Source organism: Eschrichtius robustus, chromosome 1, assembly GCF_028021215.1.
Source record: "Eschrichtius robustus isolate mEscRob2 chromosome 1, mEscRob2.pri, whole genome shotgun sequence".
NCBI lineage: Eukaryota > Metazoa > Chordata > Mammalia > Artiodactyla > Eschrichtiidae > Eschrichtius > Eschrichtius robustus.
This window is the reverse complement of record NC_090824.1, coordinates 176,715,204-176,740,408: the sequence shown is the minus strand read 5'-3', so window position 1 is coordinate 176,740,408 and position 25,205 is coordinate 176,715,204. Positions and strand designations below refer to the sequence as shown.

At 42.9% G+C, this 25,205-nt stretch overlaps 1 protein-coding gene across 1 annotated transcript in view; it reads right to left on the bottom strand.

The window, feature by feature from the left end:
- ITIH2 (inter-alpha-trypsin inhibitor heavy chain 2) overlaps positions 1-9,270 on the bottom strand; it is a 38,067-nt gene extending 28,797 nt beyond the window's left edge. Inside the window, exons 1-4 of the mRNA XM_068538365.1 lie at positions 9,095-9,270; positions 6,307-6,381; positions 3,340-3,372; positions 1,617-1,792 (exon numbers count right to left, since the gene is read on the bottom strand). Coding sequence (XP_068394466.1) covers positions 1,617-1,792; positions 3,340-3,372; positions 6,307-6,381; positions 9,095-9,178 — 368 coding nt within the window. The 5' untranslated portion in view covers positions 9,179-9,270. The remainder of the gene's footprint in view (positions 1-1,616; positions 1,793-3,339; positions 3,373-6,306; positions 6,382-9,094) is intronic.
- Positions 9,271-25,205: the final 15,935 nt, after the last annotated feature.

Below are 25,205 nucleotides of genomic sequence, written 5' to 3'. Positions count from 1 at the left end.
ACTATTTCCATCAAATCATGCTAAGGTTCGAAGACCAAAAAGTTTTTATGACAAAAGGAAATAATCTCTAATGGTGGAATATTCGGAACCTTGACAAATAGGCAGGAGAAGTTTTTTGACTGGAGATGGAGGTCTGTGCAGTTCATGTTAAATTGTGGTGATGTAAGGAGCTATCTTCTCTGATCTTATACATTCAGCTGGGATTACAGAGAGATCAAAATAAACATATATTTCACAATTCTGTCTTTCATCACCTCAAATCTTCTAAGGAATGAGATGCGGACGAATTGAAAGAATGAAGGAAAACGGAAAGGTGAGATACCTGGAATATCTAGTCATATAGTTTAAAAATAAGAATGTATTAAACTAGTTTTAATATAATTTTTTAGACAGTGTCATATAATACCACTACATAAAAGCTTTTCCTTCTACATTTGCTTTTTAGAAAAGGCTGACTAAAAAAATTTTTTTTGGAAATAAATTTCTCAGACAACTCAAAGGATTCAAAATCCATGAATTCCAATTCCAATAAGTCCAATTCCAAGTCACAAATTGCCTTTTTTCCCCCTAACCTTTGTTTTGTTTAGAAGCTTTGTTTTGTTTAGAAAATGTAATTAAAATGGCTCTGTCATTTTTAGAAGCCAAAGTGCTTGGTATTTGAACCTTTTATTTTATTTATTCCTCTATTGGCAGAACAGGGAAAGTTTACCCTTGATGAATGAAGCCTCAGGGTGGGAACAAAATAACTGGCCTTCACTATTTGAAGGACATTGGGGTGGTTTAAAATTTTTTTATTATGGCAATCTTTAAGCAAACAAAAAAACAATAATGTAAGACACCTCCATGAAACCATCACTGAGTTACACCATTATCAATACTCAGCCAACCTCCATTGTCTATACCCCCTCCTTCCACCTCATTTATTCTGAAGCCAATCTCAGATAGCTGACCATCTCATCCTTGAACACTTCAGTATGCATTTTGTAGGGAATTTTTTAAGAATTCTTTTGTGAATAGAACTAGAGTCATCGAGTAGGAAATGGAATGGATTTCAATTAAGTGGCAGAAATAATTCTAAGCGCTGCCAACCACTGAGTGAATTGCCTTGGAAAGTAGTGAGTTTATCATTAAGGAGATATTCAAGTCAAGCCTGGATAATTCACTTGTCAGCGGCTACACAGAGGAATTCAAGCACTGGACACGTGACTGGATTTAATCAGCGGTTCTCCACTTTTTTTTCCCCATAAAGAAACATGTGATACATGATGCTGACCTGCCACCTCCTACACACTCATATATGGTTTCCTGTAACCCAGGGCAACTCCATATATTTTTCTCTCCCCAAGTAAGTGGGAGGTTGTTACCACAGAGATAGGCTTAAGGATGCTTTAATTTATTAGAAAAGAAAAGCAAATGCTTCACAAATTCTGTTACTCTGAACAGAAGCAAAATACTGGGACCCACCCCAAGATGACTCTTGATGTCCAGTGGGTCCACAGCTCTGAAAGCGAGAACCACTGGAATAGGTGGCCATTAAGGTCCATCCTAACTGCGACGGGGTTTGATTCTGTGAGCAGAGCATATCCAGTTTCTGGTTCTGCACAGGAGTTACTCACATGGAGAAGTTGGAGATGAAGGCTCCTTTGGGAATCTGCACATCGAACACGACATTCTGAGGCTGTGGGGAGTGGTTCACCACTTTGGTCTGGATGACAGTGTTGGCCATTCGGGAAGTGATAGTAGACCGGACTTTATAGCTATAAAGAGTCACTTGATCAACATCTTCCTGTAACTGGTGAGAAAATACAACTGTACTCAGAGAAAAATGACACAGAACTTCACTACGTATTCAATGCTAACATTGGTCCATTTTATTACAAACAATTCTAAGGCATCGTTAAGCGTATAACTCAGGTATTACTAAGCATTCTCCTAACTTCTTGGAATACCCCTCAGGCAGAAGCCTGAGATATCTTTTTTTTTTTTTTTTGTCATTAGTAAACTTTAATGTGCCCTTTTCAGAACCAAACAGATCAAAGATAAAAAAGCAAAGTCATAAATTAAATAAATATCAACAACAATAAAAATTTAAAAGTCAGAGGAAAAACGAAGTTAAAATAAATAAAATTTAATAACAAAAGGCCTGAGATATCTTGAGATGCCTTTCAAGCGCTATGAGTCTATTAAAAATGATTTTAAAGGTTAGAATACGAGGAGAAAATGGTTGTGGGGAAGCAAGATTGGATTACGAAAGTGCAGGAAATAACTTCGAATGCAGGGCCAGAGGGAAGGAAGGATGCAGGACTGCAGCGTTGGAAGGGGACCTGGGCACTTCCAGGGGTACGGTGGGGTGGAAGACACATGTGGTCCCCAAAGCCCCACACTGCCACCTACCTTCTTCAACCTTATCTATTGTAATTTCACCTTCTCGAAGTCCTCTTGTCCTTTCCCAAATTAAAACAAAACATGAGAATGCTGATGGATGTGAGCAAAGAACAGAATATCTTGCAGAGGGCGTTTTGATGCAGTCCAGTACTCTGGACCCCTAATCCCAATCCTTCTCTACTGATTTAAGGCAGTTCCAGTATCCGTATGCTCAAAGACAAAGTACTGCAAACGCACATCTTTTAGGAGGTGACTCTGAACTGTCAGGATTATGGCAGTGATGTGACCCACTAGGTTTTGCTTTTTTCTCCGAAAGGTTTTGCTTATTTCAATACTAGGTGTCATATCCCTAAAGTCTGTCATCCAAGATTAAACCTTTCAACACATTAACATCCAGCCCACATCAAGCTGAGATAAAACCCAGGTTACATTGTTTGTCCTTCTTCCCCCTTAAACCAGAGCTTCTCACAGTTGTTGTCAGTTCAGAGCAGGAAGCCCAGGGAACCCCTTCCTCTTGATGTTTTCTTGCCACAGGAAGCTCTACTCCGAACATCTCAGGGAATCGGGCCATTTCATGTTTGAGTGCTTTTTCCACACTCACGCTTTACCCTCCAAAGCTGTTAGGTGTCCTATTTTAAATCAAAACTGTTCTGTTGGAATAAATACGCAGTTTTTATTCCCAAAACACCTACACTGTTGGCAAAACTTGCGAAAGTAAAGAGAAGGGACATTTTCAGCTCCTGGGGACAGCTCTCCCGGCTGCATACAAACTGCACCCTTTCATGCTGAATTTTAGACACACTTCCAAACAGAACTGGGCAAGGGGGTATTTCGAAAGTCAGGTAAACGTTCTCAGTGATGAAGACAAAGGAGGCACCCGTATTGATTTCTCGATAATAGGTAACAGAAAAGTCATTCAGACATCAATTTTTAACAAAATCAAAGTAAACTTACCATAATTTCTCCAGATTCTCCAGAAACACTCCTCTGTGAAAGGAAGTTGGATAATCATTCTTCAGAAGCGTGTTGCTTATTACCTTGAGGGCAAAAACTGTTTTCTCAAAATATACTTTCTCAAAAGATAGTTTTTTCCTTCAGTGCTGAGCTATAACTCATTCACTGGAACCAAGACATAATTATCAAATATTCTTGAATGCTATTTTCCCACTGGTGTGTTTCTGTGAACAAATGTCTCAGTCACTTTTTGGTTGCATGCCCATCATCCTTTGATACAATGCTAAAACCTATGTTTTCAAATGAAAATGTTCAACCAAACTTAAGCTGAGTAGCACAGATCACCTTTATCCTGTCTGTTTGTCTGACTGATTGTTTTCTCAGCAGCAGAGTCTTTCCTCAAAGCCAGGCAGCGGGAAGGCGTGTCTGTCTCTTCCACTAGATGAAGCTATATGGGAGCAGAGACTTGGATGCATTTCCTCCTTCGTGTAGCCCCTGAGTCAAGCACGGTGGAAAATTCTGTACTCTAACCGCTATGCTGGAGAATTACAGTAAGTCCCCTACATACGAACCTTCAAGTTGCGAACTTCTGAAGATGCGAACGTGCATTCCATCAACATCAGGCATAAGTGAAATCGCAGCTTGCCCTCCGTCTCCTACTTCTGACGATCCTTCAGCTCTACCATCTCCCGCCTCCTCTCCCTCCTCCAGGCAGTAACTCTTCTTGCCTGTTCACTCGATGCCATCCCCTGTACGCCAGCTGTTATACTGTACTACTGTACTTTTCAAGGTACTGTACTGTAAGATTAAAAATGTTTTCTTGGGACTTCCCTGGTGGCGCAGTGGTTAAGAATCCGCCTGCCAGTGCAGGGGACATGGGTTCAAGCCCTGGTCTGGGAGGATCCCACATGCCGTGGAGCAGCTAAGCCCGTGCGCCACAACTACTGAGCCTGTGCTCTAGAGCCCACGAGCCACAACTACTGAGCCCATGTGCCACAACTACTGAAGCCCGCGCACCTAGAGCCTGTGCTCCACAAGAGAAGTCACGGCAATGAGAAGCCTACGCACCACAATGAAGACCCAACGCAGCCAAAAGTAATAATAAATAAATAAATTTAAAAAATTAAAATTAAAAAAATTATTTAAAAAGTTTTATTTTTTGTGTTTGTTTTTTTATGCATTATTTGTGTGAGAAGTATTATAAACCTATTACAGTAGGTTTATAGCCGATTGTGTTAGTTGGGTACCTAGGCTAACTTTGTCACGCTTACGAACAAATTGGACTTGCTGAACGTGCTCTCAGAACGGAACTCATTCGTGTGTAGGGGACTTACTGTATCCACATGAATGACTGTCCTGTGGGCATGGAAAACTGACTGGCTTTAGAGTGATGGGTGAACCTTTAATGTCAGATGGATTTTAAAGTAATAATTAAGGTGTGGGACATTAGCTTAGCTTGCCTGATTTGGGGTGAGTTGAAATTTTAGGGGGTATTATGTGACATAGCGAGGCCAACGACTGCCTTCTTCTAGACTTTTTTTTAATTGAAGCATAGTTTATTTATTTATTCATTTTTGGCTGCACTGGGTCTTCGTTGCTGCACGCAGCCTTCTCATTGTGGTGGCTTCTCTTGTTGTGGAGCACCGGCTCTAGGCGCGCGGGCTTCAGTAGTTGTGGCTTGCTGGTTTCAGTAGTTGTGGCTCACGGGCTCTAGAGCGCAGGCTCAGTAGCTGTGGCGCACGGGCTTAACTGCTCCGCAGTATGTGGGATCTTCTGGGACCAGGGCTCGAACCTGTGTCCCCTGCATTGGCAGGTGGATTCTTAACCACTGCGCCACCAGGTAAGCAGTGTTAGTTTAGTGTTAGTTGCAGGTGTACAGCAAAGTGATTTGGTTATACCTACATATATAACTATTCTTTTTCAGATACTTTTCCCTTATAGTTTATTACAAAATACCGAGTATAGTTCTCTGTGCTATACAGTAAGTCCTTGTTGGTTATCTATTTAACTTTATTTATTTTTTGGCCGTGCTGTGCAGCTTGCATGATCTTAGTTCCCCAACCAGGGATCGAACCTGTGCCTCCTGCAGTGGAAGCGTGCAGTCCTAACCACCGGACCACCAGGGATGTCCTGGTTATCTGTTTTATATATAGTAGTGTGTATCTGTTAATCAACTTCCTAATTTATCCCTCTCCCCCTTTCCCCTTTGGTAATCCTAAGTTTGTTCTCTATGTCTGTGGGTCTTTTGGACTTTTTGAATGCAATTCCCAACGATGAAGTTTCCCCTTTTAGATGAAGACCCTGACGTGAGGACTTGCCTACTGGGTTTTAATATTATCGGTCTACAAAAAGCCTGGACTTGCAGCAGGTCAAAAATTCGTACCCGCACAAAAGATGTCATAGGTCAGCTTAGAGTTGCTTCCACAGATACCTCCTTTTTTAGCACCTGGGCTCTACATGGGAGAAGCCAAACCCTTCTTGGCCCCCTGGAGAACTCACCCCATGAGTTAGAGCATTTTGTCTGTGCTGTTGCTGGCATGCGGGAGGAGACCGCCAGCATGGTCAGGTCCCCTGTGCTCTCTGAGCAACTCCCCGAGACAGTAGTGACGCAGACTGGTAGGAGAGCACGTGCGGCCCCAATAGGAAGTGTCCTAAGAGGAAACTCTTCCATACAAGGCAGTAAAACTATCCCATAATCTTAAACTTTGAAGAAAACACGTAGCCATGTATTCTCTAAGGGACCAAGGTGACCATTACAGTTTGAAGATGAACAGACAGCCATGTGGAGGTTTCCCTTTATTTCAGCTGGACAGTGTTTCCCCCGGGTGTAAAACCACCGGACTCTTTGCTGCTAAAAAAACATGCTCTTGAGAAAATGTAGCAAAAATCACCTCAATCCTTTTCTTATTTCTTCAATCATGACCTCTTTCACTTATTTTCCCTTTTGGAACTGAGGGTTTACTGTACCTGGTACCTCCGGTTCTCTGGCACAAATTGAAATTTGCCTGGGGCCAGTTCCACAAGGTCTCCATATTCTGCAAACTTAAAAAAGAATTTAGGATGTTTATTTCTATCAACAAAAAACAGGGAGCTGGTGACAGGCATAAGGTACTGTATTCAATATATTATTTTGTCTTGTTTTCTATATCTCTGGGCAATCTCATTTTTTCATACAATGATTTCTTTTTTTTAAATTGAAGTATAGTTGATTTACAATGTTTCAGGTGTACAGCAAAGTGATTCAGCTATATATATACATATAATCTATTCTTTTTCACTATCTTTTCCCATACAGCTTATTACAGAGTATTGAGTAGAGTTCCCTGTGCTATATATACAGTAGGTCCTGGCCATTTATCTATTTTATATATAGTAGTGTGTATCTGCTAATCCCAAATCCCTAATTTATCCTTCCCCCCTTTTCCCTTTGGAACTATTAAGTTTGTTTTCTGTGTCTGTTACAATGATTTCTTTTTTTTTTTTTTCTCTCTCTAGTGTGGAAAGCAGGGGCTACCCTTCATTGCAGTGTGCGGGCTTCTAATTGGGGTGGCTTCTCTTATTTTGGAGCACGGGCTCTAGGCATACAGGCTTCAGTAGTTGCAGTACATGGGCTCACTAGTTGCAGCATGCGGGCCCTATAGCACTCGGGCTTCAGTAGTTGTGGCACACGGGCTCAGTAGTTGTGGCTCGCTGGCTCTAGAGCACAGGCTCAGTAGTTGTGGTGCACGGGTTTAGTTGCTCCGTGGCATGTGGGATCTTCCCGGACCAGGGCTTGAACCCGTGTCCCCTGCATTGGCAGGCGGATTCTTAACCACTGCGCCACCAGGGGAAGTCCCTACAATCATTTCTTTAATATATTTGTTTGCTAGTTACGTCTCAGAGGTGAGTAAATGAGAGTTAGTATCTCCAAATTTGCTGGAGGCAGGAGTTCATTTCTGAGTTTGCCTGAAGATGATGGGATATCCCAGTAGGGGTTACAGTAGCCCAGTGATCAGGTAGGTGCCTGGCAGAAGTACTGGGTAGATCTTGGGGGCATCAGAGGTGTCTTACTAGGTAAATGTGGACCACTATCCATTGAGTTAGAAATGGTGATGTGAAAGGAATGCCAGTAAGTGACTGAAAAAGCACAAACACATTTGGATATCTTGCCTCCAACTCCTGGCTTCATCAATGAGATTTCCAACATACTCTGGTAGTTTTTTAAGTGTTAGAAAATATGATAGTTTCTAGGCAGACAGGGTGATTTTTTTTTTCTTGCAAATATGCCATCGTGTTCTTTGGCATCTTTGTAGGTAATCCACTCTGTAAGTATCACAAGCCGCTGCGCCTTCTAGGATATTCCCAGAATACATGCTGCTTTTCTGGCATCAAAATAGCTCTTGGGGCTTCCCTGGTGGCGCAGTGGTTAAGAATCCCCCTGCCAATGCAGGGGACACGGGTTTGAACCCTGGTCCAGGAAGACCCCACCCAACCCGCGGAGCAACAAAGCCCATGAGCCACAAATACTGAGCCTGCACTCTAGAGCCCGGGAGCCACAACTACTGAAGCCCGCATGCCTAGAGCCCGTGCTCCGCAACAAGAGAAGCCACCGCAATGAGAAGCCCACGTACCGCAACGAAGAGTAGCTCCCGCTCCCCGCAACTAGAGAAAGCCCGCGTGCAGCAACAAAGACCCAACGCAGCCAAAAATAAATAAATAAATTTATAAAAAAAAAAAAAAAAAGCTCTTATATGACTTTCAGTCCAAGACTTGCAATATGTTGGGGATGATCAAGGGTCTGAAGTGAAGACCTTGAGCTCCCCAGGAGTAATTCCTACACTCTGCCCGTCCATTTGCCCTATCTTCCCCTTTAACAGGAATATTAAGTGTCCTTAATTTGGAAATCATTTTCACTTAGGTATGACAAACAAAGTGCTTTGAAAATGACTTTTCTATATACTCTTAAGTAAAAGAGTGATAATGATATTTCATAATAATAGTTATGAGAGCTAATAATTATTAAGTTCTTCCTCAGGTTTGCACTGTGCTGGGTAGTTTACATATGTCACTTAATTCTTATAACAACCCTTTGGGTTAGATCAATTATTATCCCCAATTTTTTAGATAAGGAGGGGGCAGCTGTACTTCGTAAACGGTACACTATGGGGCCGGGCTATGAACTTGGTTCTCATGCAAAACCTGTTAATGCTTTAAAGGGTAAATATATGTTCCAGAACTTATGGTTACTGGGGGGAAGGGAGGGGGAAAGGGATAGTTAGGGAGTTTGGGACTGACATGTACACACTGCTATATTTAAAACAGATAACCAACAGGGACCTACTGTATAGCACAGGGAACTCTGCTCAATATTATACAACAAGCTAAATGGGAAAAGAATTTGGAAAAGAATAGATACATGTATAATTGAATCACTTTGATGTATGCCTGAAACTATCACAACACTGGTAATCAACTATACGCCATATAAAATAAAAAGTTAAAAATCCTTATCACAAGGGGAAAACACTGTAACTATGTATGTGAGAGATATTAAAGACATTGTAGAGATCATTTTCCAATATATACAAATATTGAACCAAAAAAAGGGTAAATACAGGTTCCAGTAATTATAATAGTGAACACGTCTACTCAGATTAATTTTATCGTGAATTTCCATTCCACACAGAATACCGTCCTTGAATAGCAACAGGTAACAAGTTATTTACCAAGCTAACATATGGGGCCGACAGCAAGGAAGTCTTCTGGAAGCACTTACCTCTGAAAGTCCATTGGTGGGGATTTCGAAGCCCTGTGATTCAGAAAGGAGGAAGCAGACAAGAAAGCACATGAGCCCCTTCATTGTGCTAGGCTGCTCTGCCCAGCTCTCCAGCACCGGGTCTGGAAGGAGCTCACTGTTCCCTGAGCCACGATCAGAGGGACAACAGAGCCGTACAGTTGGTTTTCAAAAAGAGAATTGAGAGAAAAGAGAAGAAGAGAGCTCTCAAACTTTGCTCCAAAACAGGACAAATATTTGTTCTGGAGTTCAAACTTAAGCTGGGGTGGGGGGGTGGATCACACACCCAGAGGTTATTCAAACAGCAGAGCTGGGGGCAGTCCCTGGGCTGTGAGAGCAAGGCAGGGTCGGACAGATATGCAGTGCTTTTTTTTTTTTTTCCTTTTGCTGATTTCTGTTCATCTTAAAATCAGAGAGACCTAAAGATCAGCATCATCTTCTTTGAAAGACCAGGTGAGGCACGTGACTGAGAAATCGAGTCAGAGAGGAAAAAGCTAAAGTGAAAAGCTTCTGGAAACAAAATCCTTTGGTTTAAGTGAAAGCAGGAGGGATTTAGGAAAAGTGGGAGAAGAAGCCCCACGGTTTTCTGAGCAAAGCACTCACTGGCAGTGTTCCTCCCTCTCCCTTCGAAAACCGAGAACCTGTTTCACGAGAGAACTGGGCAAGCAGCAGTGTGGGAGGTTAGGCACCCCTTCAGCAAGGAAATTTCAGGAACCTCTTTGATTAAGCGAACAGAGTCTGTTCCCGCTGCCCCTGGTCAGCCTCACTCAGGTCAGCGGAAAATCAGTTCTCCCCATCCCAGAACCAGAGACAGCCCAGCCTGGAATCCCTTCCCGCTCATGGTCATGAATCCTAATAACAATGTTAACTAGGATGTATTGAGCCCTTTGTGGTGTCATGCACTTTTACCTACATTAACTTTAACCCCCTGTTTTTTTTTCAACTATAAAAGAGCCATGTGAGATGTGTACTACATTTATCTTCATTCACAATGGAGGAAAGTAAGTTTAAGTAACAATCACTGATTCCACATTTCATAGTTAGCACGTGGAGACTTAATTCAAGGTCAGCCTGACCTCAAATCCCTTGTTGTTCATGACCACGTCCAGGAGAGGCAGCCTGGGGTCCATCTCTGGGATCAGTGTTCCAAGTGTGAATTTAGACTAACAATTACCTGTAGTTCCCAAGCTGGGTGGCCAGTGTACTTGATGAAACTTTTCCTTGACCCTCTACTCCAGACATCTGCTTGAACAGGGCCATGCTGTGGACCCCAATTTGGCCAGCTCCCGTGTCTTTTCTGGCAGTTTCCTTTGCCAGGATGGAACTACGGCTTCCTGCCCAAGGTTCCCTGATCCATCACCTGGTCCGGGTCTTGCTGCTGAAAAAACCTCTACTTTCTCAAAGTTTACTCCCACAGGGGAACTTGCACCCACATGCAAACAGGAAGTCTGCGATGGCCTTTGAAACCTGGTGATGTAGGGCTGTTTCCACCAGATCCGTGCCGACCAGACTCAGCTAGTTTCTGTGGATCTCAGACGCTCACCTTGAAGATTACAGTGAACCCAGGACAAATAGGTCACTTCTCTGAGATTGCCCTCTGATTTTGGTCAAAGGGACACGGTTTAAAGTTTATTTCAAAAACAATGCAAGTGAAAAGAGGAAATCAAAAACCGTGCCAAAAAAGATAAACTGACATATTAAAATATGCAAAATGATCTTTAAAAAACTACAAATTTATTTGTTAAATCCAGGCACATGCCCCAAATAACGGGAAGTGCTGGTTCAAATGTAATATAAAATGCAAATAGATTAAATTTATCTGTAAGATTATGAAGGGTTACTGATGATTTTTTTAAAAATGTTCAACTGTATGCTGTCTCTAACAATTACACTTTATCTCCAAGAGACAAAAACAGACTGAAAGTTGAGATAGCATTAAAATCTGTCTTATTTATTTCAAATACTTGAAAATGGGGGTTACAAAGTTGGTATCGGGTTAAAATAGATGTCATAGCAAATAATAGTAAAAAGAAAGTCAGAAGAGAGAATTAAATCTAAGATTATTAATTGTATGCACATTGCTGTGAAGTACCTCTCTAGAAATTGTTCATCTTGCAAAACTAAAACCCTTTCCCCATTAAACAATAATTCCCCGTTCTGCCTTCCCCCAGCTCCTGGCAACCACCATTCTATTTTCTTTTTCTATGAGCATGATTACTTTACATACATCATATAAGTGGAATCATCCAGTATTTGTCCTTTTGTGACTGGCTTATTTCACTTAGCATAACGTCCTCATGGTCGATCCATGTTAATGCCTCTCAGGACTTCCTTCTTTATTTAAGGCTAAATATAATAGTCTATCATATGTATATATCACATTTTCTTTATCCATTCATCCTGCTATGGACACTTAGGCTGCGTCTGTTAAACAAGTGTATTTTTAAACTTTTCTCTGAAATACTTCATAACTAAACATTTTAAAAACAATTTAAAGAGCAAAAAAAAAATCAGTTTCAAATCAGTTAAAAATATTTTCAGCAAGCAATACAGGTAAACTTGGTGGAATAAAGAAAATCCCTTGTTTTACGTGCCACCTAATTTTGTTTAAATAGAATAGAGATCTAAGCTAAACAAATAAATCTATTAACTGAAGGTAGAGTGGCGTTTGCTACGAATGAAGATGACGTGGGTTCGGATCGTGTACGTTGATTTGGTTTTGTTAAGTGTGTACTGCATGATTTGGGTAGTGAATTTACATGTCCCCTCCCCCCCCCCCCCCCAAATGCTTGGTCTCAGCTAAGAGTGAACGTGGTAAGCATTTCTGGGGACATACCAACCGATATGGATTGTACTTTCTCTCCATTCCCACTGTCACTACTCTCATGAATTTTTCTGGAACGATAGCGATGTTTTCCAGAGATGTCTTGGCTGCTGTTTCTGAATCTATCCCACCACGGCTGAAGCAGCATTCAAGTGCAGCTGTGAAGCGCTTACTCCCTGCTCCAAAGTTTTCACTCTCTTTCTATAGAGGATCCGGCCAAGACTGATATTCATGGTGGTCAGTGCTCTACCTTTTCAGCCTGAGCTCCAGCCTTCACACCACAAAGCCAGATTACTGGCTCACCTCCAAACCTTTCAACCAAGTGCTTTCCCTGACACAGTTCCCCTTGTCTGGAATTCCAACCTTTTCCTCCAATGTCTCTCTATTAAAACCACATCCCTCTTTCAAAGCCCGTCTTAGTTGCGACTTCCGTCACCAACATTTTGCAGATTCCTCTGGCTGACACTCATCATTCATGTCATTTGGGGGCATAATTGCAACACACACCTCCATGCCTTGCTACATTTTCTCCAGTGTAGAGACCACACACTCCTTCATTCAACGCTCTTTATAGAGGAAGACAAATACCATATGATATCACTTATGTGTAGAATCTAAAATATGACACAAATGAACTTATCTACAAAACAGAAACAGACTCACAGACATAGAGAACATACTTGTGGTTGCCAAGGGGGAGGGGGGTGGGAGAGAGAAGGATTCAGAGTTTGGGATTAGCAGATGCAAACTATTATATATAGAATGGATAAACAACAAGGTCCTACTGTATAGCACAGGGAACTATATTCAATATCCTATGATAAACCATAATGGAAAAGAATATTTTAAAAAAGAATGCATATATGTATAACTGAATCACTTTGCTGTACATCAGAAACTAACACAACATTGTAAATCAACTCTACTTCAATAAAATAAACTAAAAACCCCACGCTTTATAGACAGCCTACTATGTGCCCAGCACTGCGGACAGTACTCACCATAGTGCCTTTGAACATAACTGGCCCTTAAGTATCAACACTGACTTGAATCACTGTTGGAAGGTGACCTGGGCCCAAGAGTAATAATTCTTTCCTTTCATACATTGTCCTTTTCAAAATATGTTCACATCGAGCTATTTAGCTCCCAATAATGGAACATAATATTCAATGCCATCTTCAAAATCTAGTGTCTACCTCTTACTAGATTAGTGACTGCAGCAGGTTACTTCATCTCTCTGTAAATCAGTTTCTTCACTTGTAAGATGGGGCTATACCATCCACGTCATAGGGCGGCTGTGAGGAAGAGTAAGTGAAGAACGAGATAGGTGCCTGGCGCAAATCTAGTGGCTGTTCTGTGTTTGTATCATTACTGTCCCTGTTCTAAACAGCAAAAGAAAACCAGCTTGGAATGTAAAACAGAATCAAGGGCATATAACTGAGAGTTGTCTCTATTTTTCTGCCTAAGTTTTCCCTTCAGCCTTTGAAATTGCACAGCGCTATACCTTCTGGAAAAATGTATCTTCTGGATACCGGAAGTGGGAAAACCACCCCTCCCCTCCCTTGTGTAGGACGGGCTGGGGGAGTTCCCAGCCCAGTGGGTGCCTCAGCCTAGCCCTCACGGAAAAACCCTGTCACAGCTTTGCATTCTCTTTGCATGGGTTGAGTACCAAACAGAATCTCCAAAATTTGAACAAAACCATTCACAACTTTTTTTTTCTCAACTAAGAGGTCTAAGATAATCTCTCAGTGGATATCTTTAACAGTTATTAATGTTGAAATAAATTCCATAGTATACTGTGGATACTGAAGTTGAGAAAGTAAAATTAACATGGTCTAAAAGAAAGTTACTTAGCACATTTTGCTGTTTTCTGAGATTTCTAGTGTGTTGGCGGTGGTTGGCTGTGGGCAAGGATAATGTGGAACATTTTTGTTGGTCTAATAAAAAAAAAAAACCTTATGGCATGTTTTGCAAATATAAGGATGATTTCCAATATTCTGGCCCCTTCCATTGGTCATTTCATCTCTGATGACTATTATCTGATATTTGGAATGACCTCAGGACAAGCCAAGCTAAGGGCAGCCTGGGTCACGCTTCTCTTTTTATGCTGATAGCCTATCTCCAAATTCCAAGGTCTTGGAAAAAAACCCACCACGTTTGATCTCTCCTGCTGTCCAGAAGCGCCAGGCTCCCTATCAGGGCAGGTGTGTATTCAGGTCACGGGGTCCTGCACCTGGGGCCCTCCCACCAGCCTTGGCCCTGGGCGGCTGTCACTGGTGAATGGAAAGTATCGGTTGGTACTTACATTCTCCCGATTTATAGCAATGGAAATCGCTACCACAAATGCTGCCAGAATATTCACTTTCACAGATGTGAGAATCAGTAGGAATCTAAGAGAAAAAAATTTCAGTACCCTTCATAATGTTTAAATAAAAGAACAACTCATTTCGTGCCCAATGAGAATTCTCGGGAATATCAATACCCTTGGGATTTGTGGCTCTGGGTGTAAGGCATGGTGCCTTAGATAACGGTGAGGCGGTAACTATCGCACATGTACAAAATCCAGTTCTAGTTCTATCATTGTGGAAGAGTCTATTTTTAAAAGTCCAAAGTCAAAGGTGAGCTAACGTACAAATAGCTGTATCTGACCCTTACCTGCTTGTTTCGCTAGTTCAGGTGGGGCGTGATATGGAGCCGGTCCGTTGTCTACACGTATTTGAACTCTCATACCTTCCTTCGAGTAGTCAGGTTAAGATGTTCTGTCTTAGGTTCTTCAAAGATGATTTGTTTTAATTTCTCAAGATGATATTCCATTATTCTGTCACATCTTTTTTCCTCTCTCTTAGGTGTAGGTGTGGGCTGCTGTAATTTGGGACCAGAACACAAAGAGATTTCAGAAGAAAAATGTTAGACATTGGGTAGAGGTTTCATGAGCCAAAAACACAAAGTTAGAGTGTGGGGGGCTGATTTCCTTGTTCATTCTTTTTAAAAAATTGTTTATTTTATATTGGAGGATAGTTGATTTACAATGTTGTGTTAGTTTCAGGTGTACAGCAAAGTGATTCAGTCATATATATATATATATATATATACGTATATATGTATATATACAGATTCAGATGCTCTTCCCATATAGGCTATTACAGAGTATTGAGTAGAGTTCTCAGTGCTATACAGTAGGTCCTTGTTGAGTATCTATTTTCTATATAGTAGTGTGTATATGTTAATCCCAAACTCCGAATTTATCTCTCCCCCGCACCTTTCCCCTTTGGTAACCATAAGTTTGTTTTCTAAGTCTGTGAGTCTGTTTCCGTTTTGTAAATAAGTTCGCTCATATTATTTTTTTTTAGATTCGATATATAAGTGATATCATATGATATTTGTCTTTGTCTGACTTACTTCACTTCGTATGATCATCTCTAGATCCATCATGTTGCTGCAAATGGCATTATTTCATTTTCTCTCTTTTTTTAAAAAATTTTTGGCTGCGTTGGGTCTTTGTTGCTGTGCACGGGCTTTCTCTAGTTGGCGGTGAGCGAGGGCTACTCTCTGTTGCGGTGCACGGGCTTCTCATTGCGGTGGCTTCTCTTGTTGCAGAGCACGGGCTTTAGGCACGTGGGCTTCAGTAGTTGTGGCACGTGGGCTCAGTAGTTGTGGCTCACGGGCTTAGTTGCTCCGAGGCATGTGAGATCTTCCCGGACCAGGGCTCGAACCCTTGTCCCAGGCATTGGCAGGCAGATTCTTAACCACTGCGCCACTAGGGAAGTCCTAGTTCATTCTCTTTTTATGGCTGAGTAATAGTCCATTGTGTATATGTACCACATCTTCTTTATCCATTCATCTGTTGATGGACCTTTAGGTTGCTTCCATGTCTTGGCTACTGTAAATAGTGCTGCAGTGAACATTGGGGTGCATATGATGTTTTCAAATTATGGTTTTCTATTCCTCGTTAATTCTTGAGCCACGAAAACTTGGCTTTGCCGTTGAGTCGTTCCCATTATTTTCTGCTCTGTGTTCCCTGTCTCAGAAGTTTGCATTCAAACTCATTGCCAGAAGGGAGACAGTTGGGTCCATGGGTGCCTGGGGACGGACCAGACGTTATAGGTCAATTCCAGTGTAGCGGCTTCCTGCATCCCTCCCAGGGAATCTGGGTGTTTCTGGCGGGGAAGGGACCACATCTGGAAGCTGCTCTCACTATGACACTGACAGCTGGTATTGCTGTCCCAGGTTGGGAAGCACCTCCTTATGAGTTATTGTGGTTGCCTCTGAGGTATAAATAGGGCAAGGAGTATGTGGGTATCTGAGCCACAAGGGATGCTCAAAGTCATCTAGCTGAGAGTCTAATTTAAAAGATGATGAAAGTGAGGCTTGAGAAGCTAAGTCCGGGGCTAGAGTGATACAAGCTGGTCGTGGACAGAGGAGTGATATAGGGTGGGGGACAGACTAGTAGTGGCAATGGTGTCTGAACTGGGCAGACTGGTTCCTCATCTCCAACCCCAACCCTAGCCTGCTAACTCACCAGCTGTCTTCATGACTTTGGGCAATTCTCTGTGTGCCTCCATGTTCTCATCTGAAAAATGGGGATAACAAATAGTACTCATCTCTGAGCATATGTAAAGGGCCTAGAACAGTGCCTGCAACACATTAAGTGCTCAGTTAATGTCAGCGATGATTAGTAGTGGTATCAAAGCACATTTAATCCAAGGAATTCTGATCTCCAGGTAAGTAATCGGTGCTTTTTTTCTCTTCATGTTACATCTCTTGTCTCCTCAAGGGTGTCTCAAGGGCATTTCAAACGGAATGAACACAGCCAAGGAGAAAGGCTGTCCTGTTAGCCTTGCATCAAGGAGGGGCCTCATGAGCCTCCCTCACTCTCATCCCTAACGTACCTCTTGCAGTTTGGTGTCGGGGCAACAGGATAAACTCTCACCCTCTTTTCTAATGAGATGGACGGTGAAAGGGACTTGGAAGGAGAGGTGGAATGAAGGGGTCAAGAGGACCAGCACACTTGTGAGAGCAGTGCTGGGAAGTCTAAAAGAATAAATAGAGGGTTTCCCTGGTGGCGCAGTGGTTGAGAATCTGCCTGCCAATGCAGGGGACACGGGTTTGAGCCCTGGTCTGGGAAGATCCCACATGCCGCAGAGCAACTAGGCCCGTGAGCCACAACTACTGAGCCTGCGCGTCTGGAGCCTGTGCTCCGCCACAAGAGAGGCCGCGACAGTGAGAGGCCCGCGCACCGTGATGAAGAGTGGCCCCCGCTCGCCGCAACTAGAGAAAGCCCTCGCACAGAAACGAAGACCCAACACAGCCAAAAATAAATAAATAAAATAAATAATAAATTTTAAAAAAAAAAGAATAAATGGATGTGTGAGAGATACCAACACTAAAATGCACCTTTAAAACTGTGTTTGGAGCGTGTGGGGGACAATGAAGAACAATACCAGGCCTACAGCCGGGGAAAGAAGGGGTAATGTTAACTGGGAGTTTATTCAGCTTGGTTTTTCCTTGGAATAGGATCATCAACTGCAAGGTGTAGCATGAGCAATGGGTAAAACCCAGGAGGAATGTACCAGTAATAAGGTTGCACTGAACTAATTCAAATTAATCGTGTCTCGGCCCAAGACTAATTACATGCCAGGGAACCAAAAGAAGTTCTGGAGAAAGAGCTTGTAAATGATGCTCATTTGGCTCCTTCAATTTCCAAAAAGGAAGCCATTTAGATTCTATAAATTATAGGTTGGGGAGCTTGAGGTTGACTTTATTTTTTTTAGAAAAAGTATGAATGAATGAAACCATTCAAAAGAGGGTTTGAGAACTCTTGAAAAGGAAGCATTTTGACAAAGTCATGTGTGCGGAAGGGGTTTGGTGACTAAGGCTCGCTAGATTCTATGGGATAGGAATAAAGTGGGAGGAATCAATGTGAGATTCGGGGGTAGACGGACCAGAGATGGCAGAGGAAGACAGCCTGGGCTCTGAAGTCCTGGGAGGTGGGCACCCAGGAGGCAGAAGGGGAGTCTGAAAACCACGGGAAGGTGCAAGAGTACTGTAAAGACCTTCTCAAGGGTCAGGAAGCAGGAGGAACCAGCCACCTTCAGGTGCATGCTGATGTTGGCTGGAGTTGAAACCCGAGGTATGGGCCCAAGCTTAGTCCGGCACTGAGATGCAAACTAATTTGTCAGCAGAGTCAGGGGCTGGTAACACACACACATAATCCATTAACATGCCCGTACCGTGTATCATAGCCTAATTCTTCCCCTTGATTTGTGAGCTTGTGAATGGCAAAGGGCCATTTCCTGCCTAAAGGATCAGTGATTATGCAGTGCTTGACTGAACTAATTTCACTTCTTTTTACCCCAGTGTTTCTACGCTAGAGACCCAGACTTCTTATAAGCACAGATGGTTTCCAGTGTGCTTATCATGGATGAGGTGGAAAATGAAAACGAATGAGCTTTCAACTGCTTAATTACAGAACCCATTGTTTGAACAAATCCAAGCAGAAGAGCTTTGATGAATAGATTGATGTTAAATTGAAGGAATGGATTTTGTGGTGAGAAACAGCATTCTAAAACTCACAGAGGGACTTCCCTGGTGGCACAGTGGTTAAGAATCCGCCTGCCAATGCAGGGGACACAAGTTCGAGCCCTGGTCCGGGAAGATCCCACATGCCTCAGAGCAACTAAGCCCGTGCGCCTAGAGCCCGTGCTCTGCAACAAGAGGAGCCACCGCAATGAGAAGCCCGCGCACCGCAACGAAGAGTAGCCCCCGCTCACTACAACTAGAGAAAGCCAGTGGGCAGCAACAAAGACCCAACGCAGCCAAAAATAAATAAATAAAATTTAAAAAATAAAATAAAAAATAAAACTCACAGAACTTGTTCAAATAAGATATATTTGAAGTAGACTTGAATGAAACACTGGACAAAATTTCAGATGACAGGTTGTTGGAAAGAATGTCTAGTATTCTGGAGGACAGATCGAGAATTCAAAGACATCTTGATAGGCCAAAATAAATTCCAGAAGCAGTGAAGACTCAGTGCATTCACCAATGTAGACTCTACCTGGAATATTGCATTCAAATCTGAATGAAATATTATGAGGGATTCTAATAAATTGGAAGGTAAACCACTGGAGGGTAGCCAGGATTGTTAGCGATTTGAAAACTGTGTCATAAGAGAGCTTGATGTTATACATCATTTAGGAAAAGAGCTGCTCAAAAATGAGGCGAAGGCATGGATATGACAGCTGCCAAGTTTGAAGCCTGCTGGCCAGAGAGGAGGTTCATTCATGGGGCTATTGTTCTACGGAGACGCCATGCCAGATGGAGAGAAAAATTCAGAACCCAGGAAAAGAATTAACAAACTGGAAGGAGCTGGGCAGGTGGCCGATCTCTGGGGCAGGAGAATGAGCAAGACCAACCCTGCCCCAGGGAGGCTGTGGGCAGAGGCAGGGTCAAGTGGATGGAGCTAGGCCATTCTGGAACTGACCCCAAGACCACTGAGCGCCTGTGGGCACGTTCCCTGGAGGCACCGTTCAGCAGGACTCATTGGGTTAGGACAAGGTTCTGCTGGTGGCAAAGTGGACCTAACTGCCCTGTGGAGATGGATGAATCACTGTCTTCCCAGAGGGCAGAACCTGGAATGTTCCAGTGCTTTAGCACAAGGGTTTAATCTCTCTCCTGAGTCTGTGGGTTGACGGCGTTCTGATGGGCGGACTCTGCCCCATGCGGTGTTGGCTGGGGCCGCGGTCGACCGGGGCTCAGCTGGGCTATGACATCCACAATAGCTCATCACACGGCTGGCAGGCAGCGCTGGTGGCTGGCTGGAGCTTAGCTGGGGCTGCTGACCAGAGCGTTTTGACTCTCTTCTCTGTGGCCTCCCCACATGACCTGCACTTCTCCCTGCATGGCTGCGGGGCCTCCACAGGAGTATTCCTGGTGTGTGACAGTGGGAGCTGTAGATGGGTAAGGCCCGTCCATGGAAGTTGCACAGTCACACTTCCGCTGCGTTTTACTGGGTCAAGAGAGTCTGCAGTCTCCCCAGATTCAAGGGAAAGAATTCCACTCTGTAAACAGCAGGTGCATCATAATCAATGATCAATCACATCACTTCTTTCACGGTCTTTCTGTGATTGGCCGCTAAGCATCTGTTATTGGGTTCAAACACAGACAGCAAAGCATGTACTTGTGTTTCCTCCTTGTCTCCCGGTGATAAACCCATGTGACATTTTACAAACATGGATGATCGAAAGGGAGAATTGGCCTAAAAGATGAAAGTGCAGGAAGAAAATGAAAAGCAATCATGCTGGGGAGTGGAATTTGGATTTGAACGTAAATGGAGTCACAACGAAAAGCTGACATGGGGGATGTGGACACTCTAGCTGGGCAGCCAGAGAAATTCTGTGAAGGTGAATTTATTGCATAAATGAGGAAAGCAGTCGTGATGGAAAGAAGGATGTCTCTTAGAGAAAGTGACACTGCCAAAAAAACACACTTAAAGAAACCCTTGGAGGTGTTTCACAGCACTGAAAGCTCAAAGGAAGAAATTTTGGAAGCGAACCCAAACTTAGAAAGAGGTAGGGCAATTCCCCGAGGCATAGAGAAGATGCTCACTTAATGTCAGAAGTTACACAGCGGGAAAAAGAAAGCCAGCACTGTTCAACTACTATTGGTTAAGTTTTTGCCAAAAAGTGAAACACTTTCTCAATGTTTTTGATGTCTGAACTTATGGTGTATTCAATAAATACTAGTTTTACTCTTTTTAAATTTTCCTATGCATTTGTAACCAACAGTAAGAGAGTTTTTAATGTTTTGACAAAAAAATTTTAAAGGTCAAGGAATAATCATCATTTTTCCCATTTATTATTGATTGGTTTGCACAGTATCAGCATCTAGGGTCATGTTTATGGTCTCACGTTGCAAAGTGAGGACCACCTCTGTGTGTGTGTAAAAATGAAAATAAAAATAAATATGCACACACATACACATGTACACAATAGCTTGCTTTATGGTAAAAAACGGGGCCCCCTTTGGAACGTTTTAGAACCATGAAGTGGGCCTCCACCAGGGGCTACTTTGGGAGTTTGTGGGGGCACTTTTTGGTTGTCTTAATGATTGGAAGGTGCTGCTAGCAATTGGTGGGTGAGGTCAAGAATAACAAGTGTCCTGCTTTGCACAGGACAGTGAGGGCCACAGGGCATTTGAATGCCCCACCAGACATTTGTGTAAGTGAAAAGCATGTTTAAAATTATTTGGTCTTCCAACCTAATTCTATTTCATACGATAGTTTAAAAATGTTTTAATGTAATTGAATTTGTGGGAATGCAACTACTGTGCAAATTAATGAATGATTGTACTTTGAACCAAGAAGTTTGCACCATTTTGGAAAACAGCATCATCGATGACAATGGTGCTTATGGAATCTGTATCTTTATCAGCCTGACTCCGTAGTGTGAAGGTCACAGTGACCAATATGCGTGCAAGGATCTGACTCCTTCCTCACACCTTCTCCTGTGGTTGGTTCTGAGCATGAACTTACTGAAAATCATATTTTATTATGGATTATTTCTCTCTTCTATTACAGGGAAGAGTTTATATTGAATTTTAAAAATCATGTGTGTAGGTAAGCTATATTAGCTATGAATTTTGTTTCAAGATAATAAAGGGAGTGTTAAAAATGTTTATTATAAAGGACAGAATACTGGATCTGCCAGAGTTGAGAACCATTGGTTTAGAAGGAGACAGACACAGGAATTGCTGAAGTGCTGTGTGTGCAGCACGAGTTGAGGGGAGAAGAGAAAAAGGTGGAAGGATGGTTCTAGTGATGGGAGTGTGGACACAGAATCTTTTTTAAAAAATGTTTCCTGATTCCCTTTTTAAAATTAATTTTTACTGGCGTATAGTTGCTTTACAATGTTGTGTTAGTTTCTACTGTATAGCAAAATGAATCCGCTATACATATACGTATCTCCCCTCTTTTTTGGACTTCCTTCCCATTTAGGTCACCACAGAGTGGACACAGAATCCTTAATAACAAGAATACATAACGCTTTATTTTAAAAAGTTCCCTATACTCATGGAAGGTTTTAATAAGTGGCATTTTGGTGAATTTTAAAAAAGAGAGGGAGACATATTCCATGAATAGATCAGTACAGAAGAGAAGGAGAGAGAGAGAGAAAGAGAGTGAGAAGAAGAGAGAGAATTGCTTTGGGGAGTGTACTAGTCAGTATAGGCTAAGCTATGTTTTGGTAACAAACAAGCCCCAAATCTCCGTAGCTTAAAGCAACAAAATCTTGCGTGCTTCATGGATACACTCACTACCTGTCCACTGCAGGTGGGCAGAGGGCTCTGCTACCTGTTGCCTCACTCAGACAACCTGCTGAAAGAGGAATGGTAGGGAGAATGAAAAAGTGAGGAGGAGTACATTGTTTAGATGTTTCTATCTGGAAGTGACACACGTCATTTCCATCCATAGTGCACTGGCCAGAGGAAGGCACATGGCTAGGCTTAATTTCAGTGGGGCAGGGAACTGTAGTCTTTCCTTATGCCTGGAAGTAGAAGGAAGCTGGGTTTTGGTATAGAATAATGCCTACCAGCAGAGGAAAGCTAGAACTGAGACTGGGGGTTCAGCAGGATAAAAAGTAGATACTACCCTAAGAATAAGGCCCAGAATTTGCAGAAATTTGGGGAGGCCCTTGAACTTCCCATCAAGCATGGAACAGCACATTCAATCAGCAAAGGTGAGTAGCTGACAAGGGGTGACCAGGAATCAGGAATTGGCACTTCCCATCACACCCTGCAGCCCGCCCTTGGGCACCCAGCAGCACTGCTGACTTTGCCAGGAGCCCCTTCACCACACTGTGAAGGAAAGAAATCTTTGGGGTCAAATGATCAGCAAAGTGGTCTCTTCTAGGACACATAGGGGGTGTTTTCAGTAGGAAGCTGCTGTGCGAAATCAGGAAGAACAGTCTGGCAGAGTCTGGAAGAATGATTTTACAGCTCCTGCTTACTGGGGAAAAGATTTTAGTTTTATTCGAAGTTTCTGTTTTTACCGCGATTCCTAAGTCTAACCAAAGTGGCTTTTGGAAGGTGTGGATCTGCAAATCTCAGCCAGTAAATAACCGGAAATGTTTTCATATGTGTCTCCACTAGATGGCGCAAGGTGCTCACCTATTTTGAGGTGATCCAAAGGCCCTTGGGCAAAATAGGGACCAAGAACAGTAAAGCACTGACCAGGCAGTGGGTGGAAACGAACTCCCGTGTCATTCTAGAATAATCATAGGAGCTCTACTGTAGTGGCACTGCATAAGCACACGCCTAATATCACCAGTCAACCATGCAGTGTTCCCTCCAAAAACGCTGGCATCGTCATGTATTAAAATTATTGATCCTGGGCTTCCCTGGTGGCGCAGTGGTTGAGAATCTGCCTGCTAATGCAGGGGACACGGGTTCGAGCCCTGGTCTGGGAAGATCCCACATGCCACAGAGCAACTAGGCCCGTGAGCCACAACTACTGAGCCTGCGCGTCTGGAGCCTGTGCCCCGCAACAAGAGAGGTCATGACAGTGAAAGGCCCGCGCACCGCGATGAAGAGTGGCCCCCGCTCGCCGCAACTAGAGAAAGTCCTCGCACAGAAACGAAGGCCCAACACAGCCAAAAATAAATAAATAAATTAATTAACTTTTTAAAAAAAGTAACAAATGTTCAAGTACAATTGGTGTCCTTAAAAAAAAAAAAAAAATACTGATCCTGACATACAACACATAAAACTCATGAATACCCAAGAGAGATTCACTTCTAAGTCTTATTCAGGAGCTGCACTTAGAAAACAGAAGATATGGATAATTACTTACTGTAAACTAATCAGCCAGTCGAGCAAGGCACATTTACTGAATACTTTCTATATGCCAGTATCCTAAGGCGGGTACCCTGGGAGTGGAGTCCCACATACCCTGAACTCGACTTCCCTGTTGGTAACATCTCACATAATTACAGTACAAGATCAAAATCAGGGAAATTGTCATTGGTCCGATCCACAGACTTAGATTTCACCAGTTTTATATACACGTGTGTGTGTGTGTGTGTGTGTGTGAAGGGGGATTAGTTCTTTACAATTATATCACGCATGTAGACGTGTGTAACGACCACCACAGTCGATACAGGACAGTTTCATCACCACAAAGATTTCCCTTGAATTGTTACTCCTTTATAGTTACACCCAATCCCTCCATCGCTCAGCCCTTCCCTGCATCCCTAGACCCTGGCAACCAGATGGGATGATGCACGTGCCAACATTAATGGGTGTATTAGTCAGCTCAGGCTGCTGTAACAAAGTTCCACAGACTGGGGGCTTAAACAACAGGCATTTATTTCTCAAGTTCTGAAGGCTGGAAGTCCAAGATCAAGGTGCCGGCGGATGTGGTTCCTGGTGAGAGCTCTCTTTCTGGCTTGAAGACGGCCACCTTCTCACTGTGTCCTCATAGAGTGGACAGAGAGAGAGCTCTGGTGTCTCCTCCTCTTCTTATAAGGAGGAGACCCCACCCTTATGACCTCATCTCACCCTAATCACCTCCCAAAGGCCCCACCTCCAAATACCATCACATTGGGGGTTAGGGCTCCAACATACGAATTTTAGGTGGACACAAACATTCAGTCTATAACACAGGTGATGACTGAGGACCAGTGGACCCTTCCTTATACCCCCAATCCATTCCCTAATGACTTGATGGAACTTAGGACCCATCCAACGGAGAGGAAGGCAGGCAAAGAACACTAAATTGACTAAGAAAACAGTAATTTGATTTTTAAAAGATGCATATGGATGGTTTATCATGAATAGGCAAGTGTAAAGTTCATTCTACACAGGAGGATGGGAACTCAGTATGGAGAAAACCTTGAGATACAGGGGAAAAAGGATTACATATTTTGGTTCAGCGAGTCTGCACCCGTGAGATTCAAACCTGCTGCATGTGTTCCAGAGACAAGAGAATTTCTCCTTCACCAGCCAGGCAGCAAGCCTGTGAGCACCGGAGAAAAAACTCGATGACAGCTCTGTTGTTAAGTCTTGATTTCAGAGAGTGCGATCTATCTCTTGGCATCAACCACAAACCCAACACTGTTTTGCTTTAGTCAAAACCCTTCCAAAGACATACCTGTGGCTTTCAGTGAAGTTCTCTGGACATCTCCCAACATCTGTCTGGAAAGGATCCAGCAGGTCATCAGGGAGAAAACTCATGCTGTGGATGAACTCCAAGTTTTGCTGGCTTCTCCATCTTCA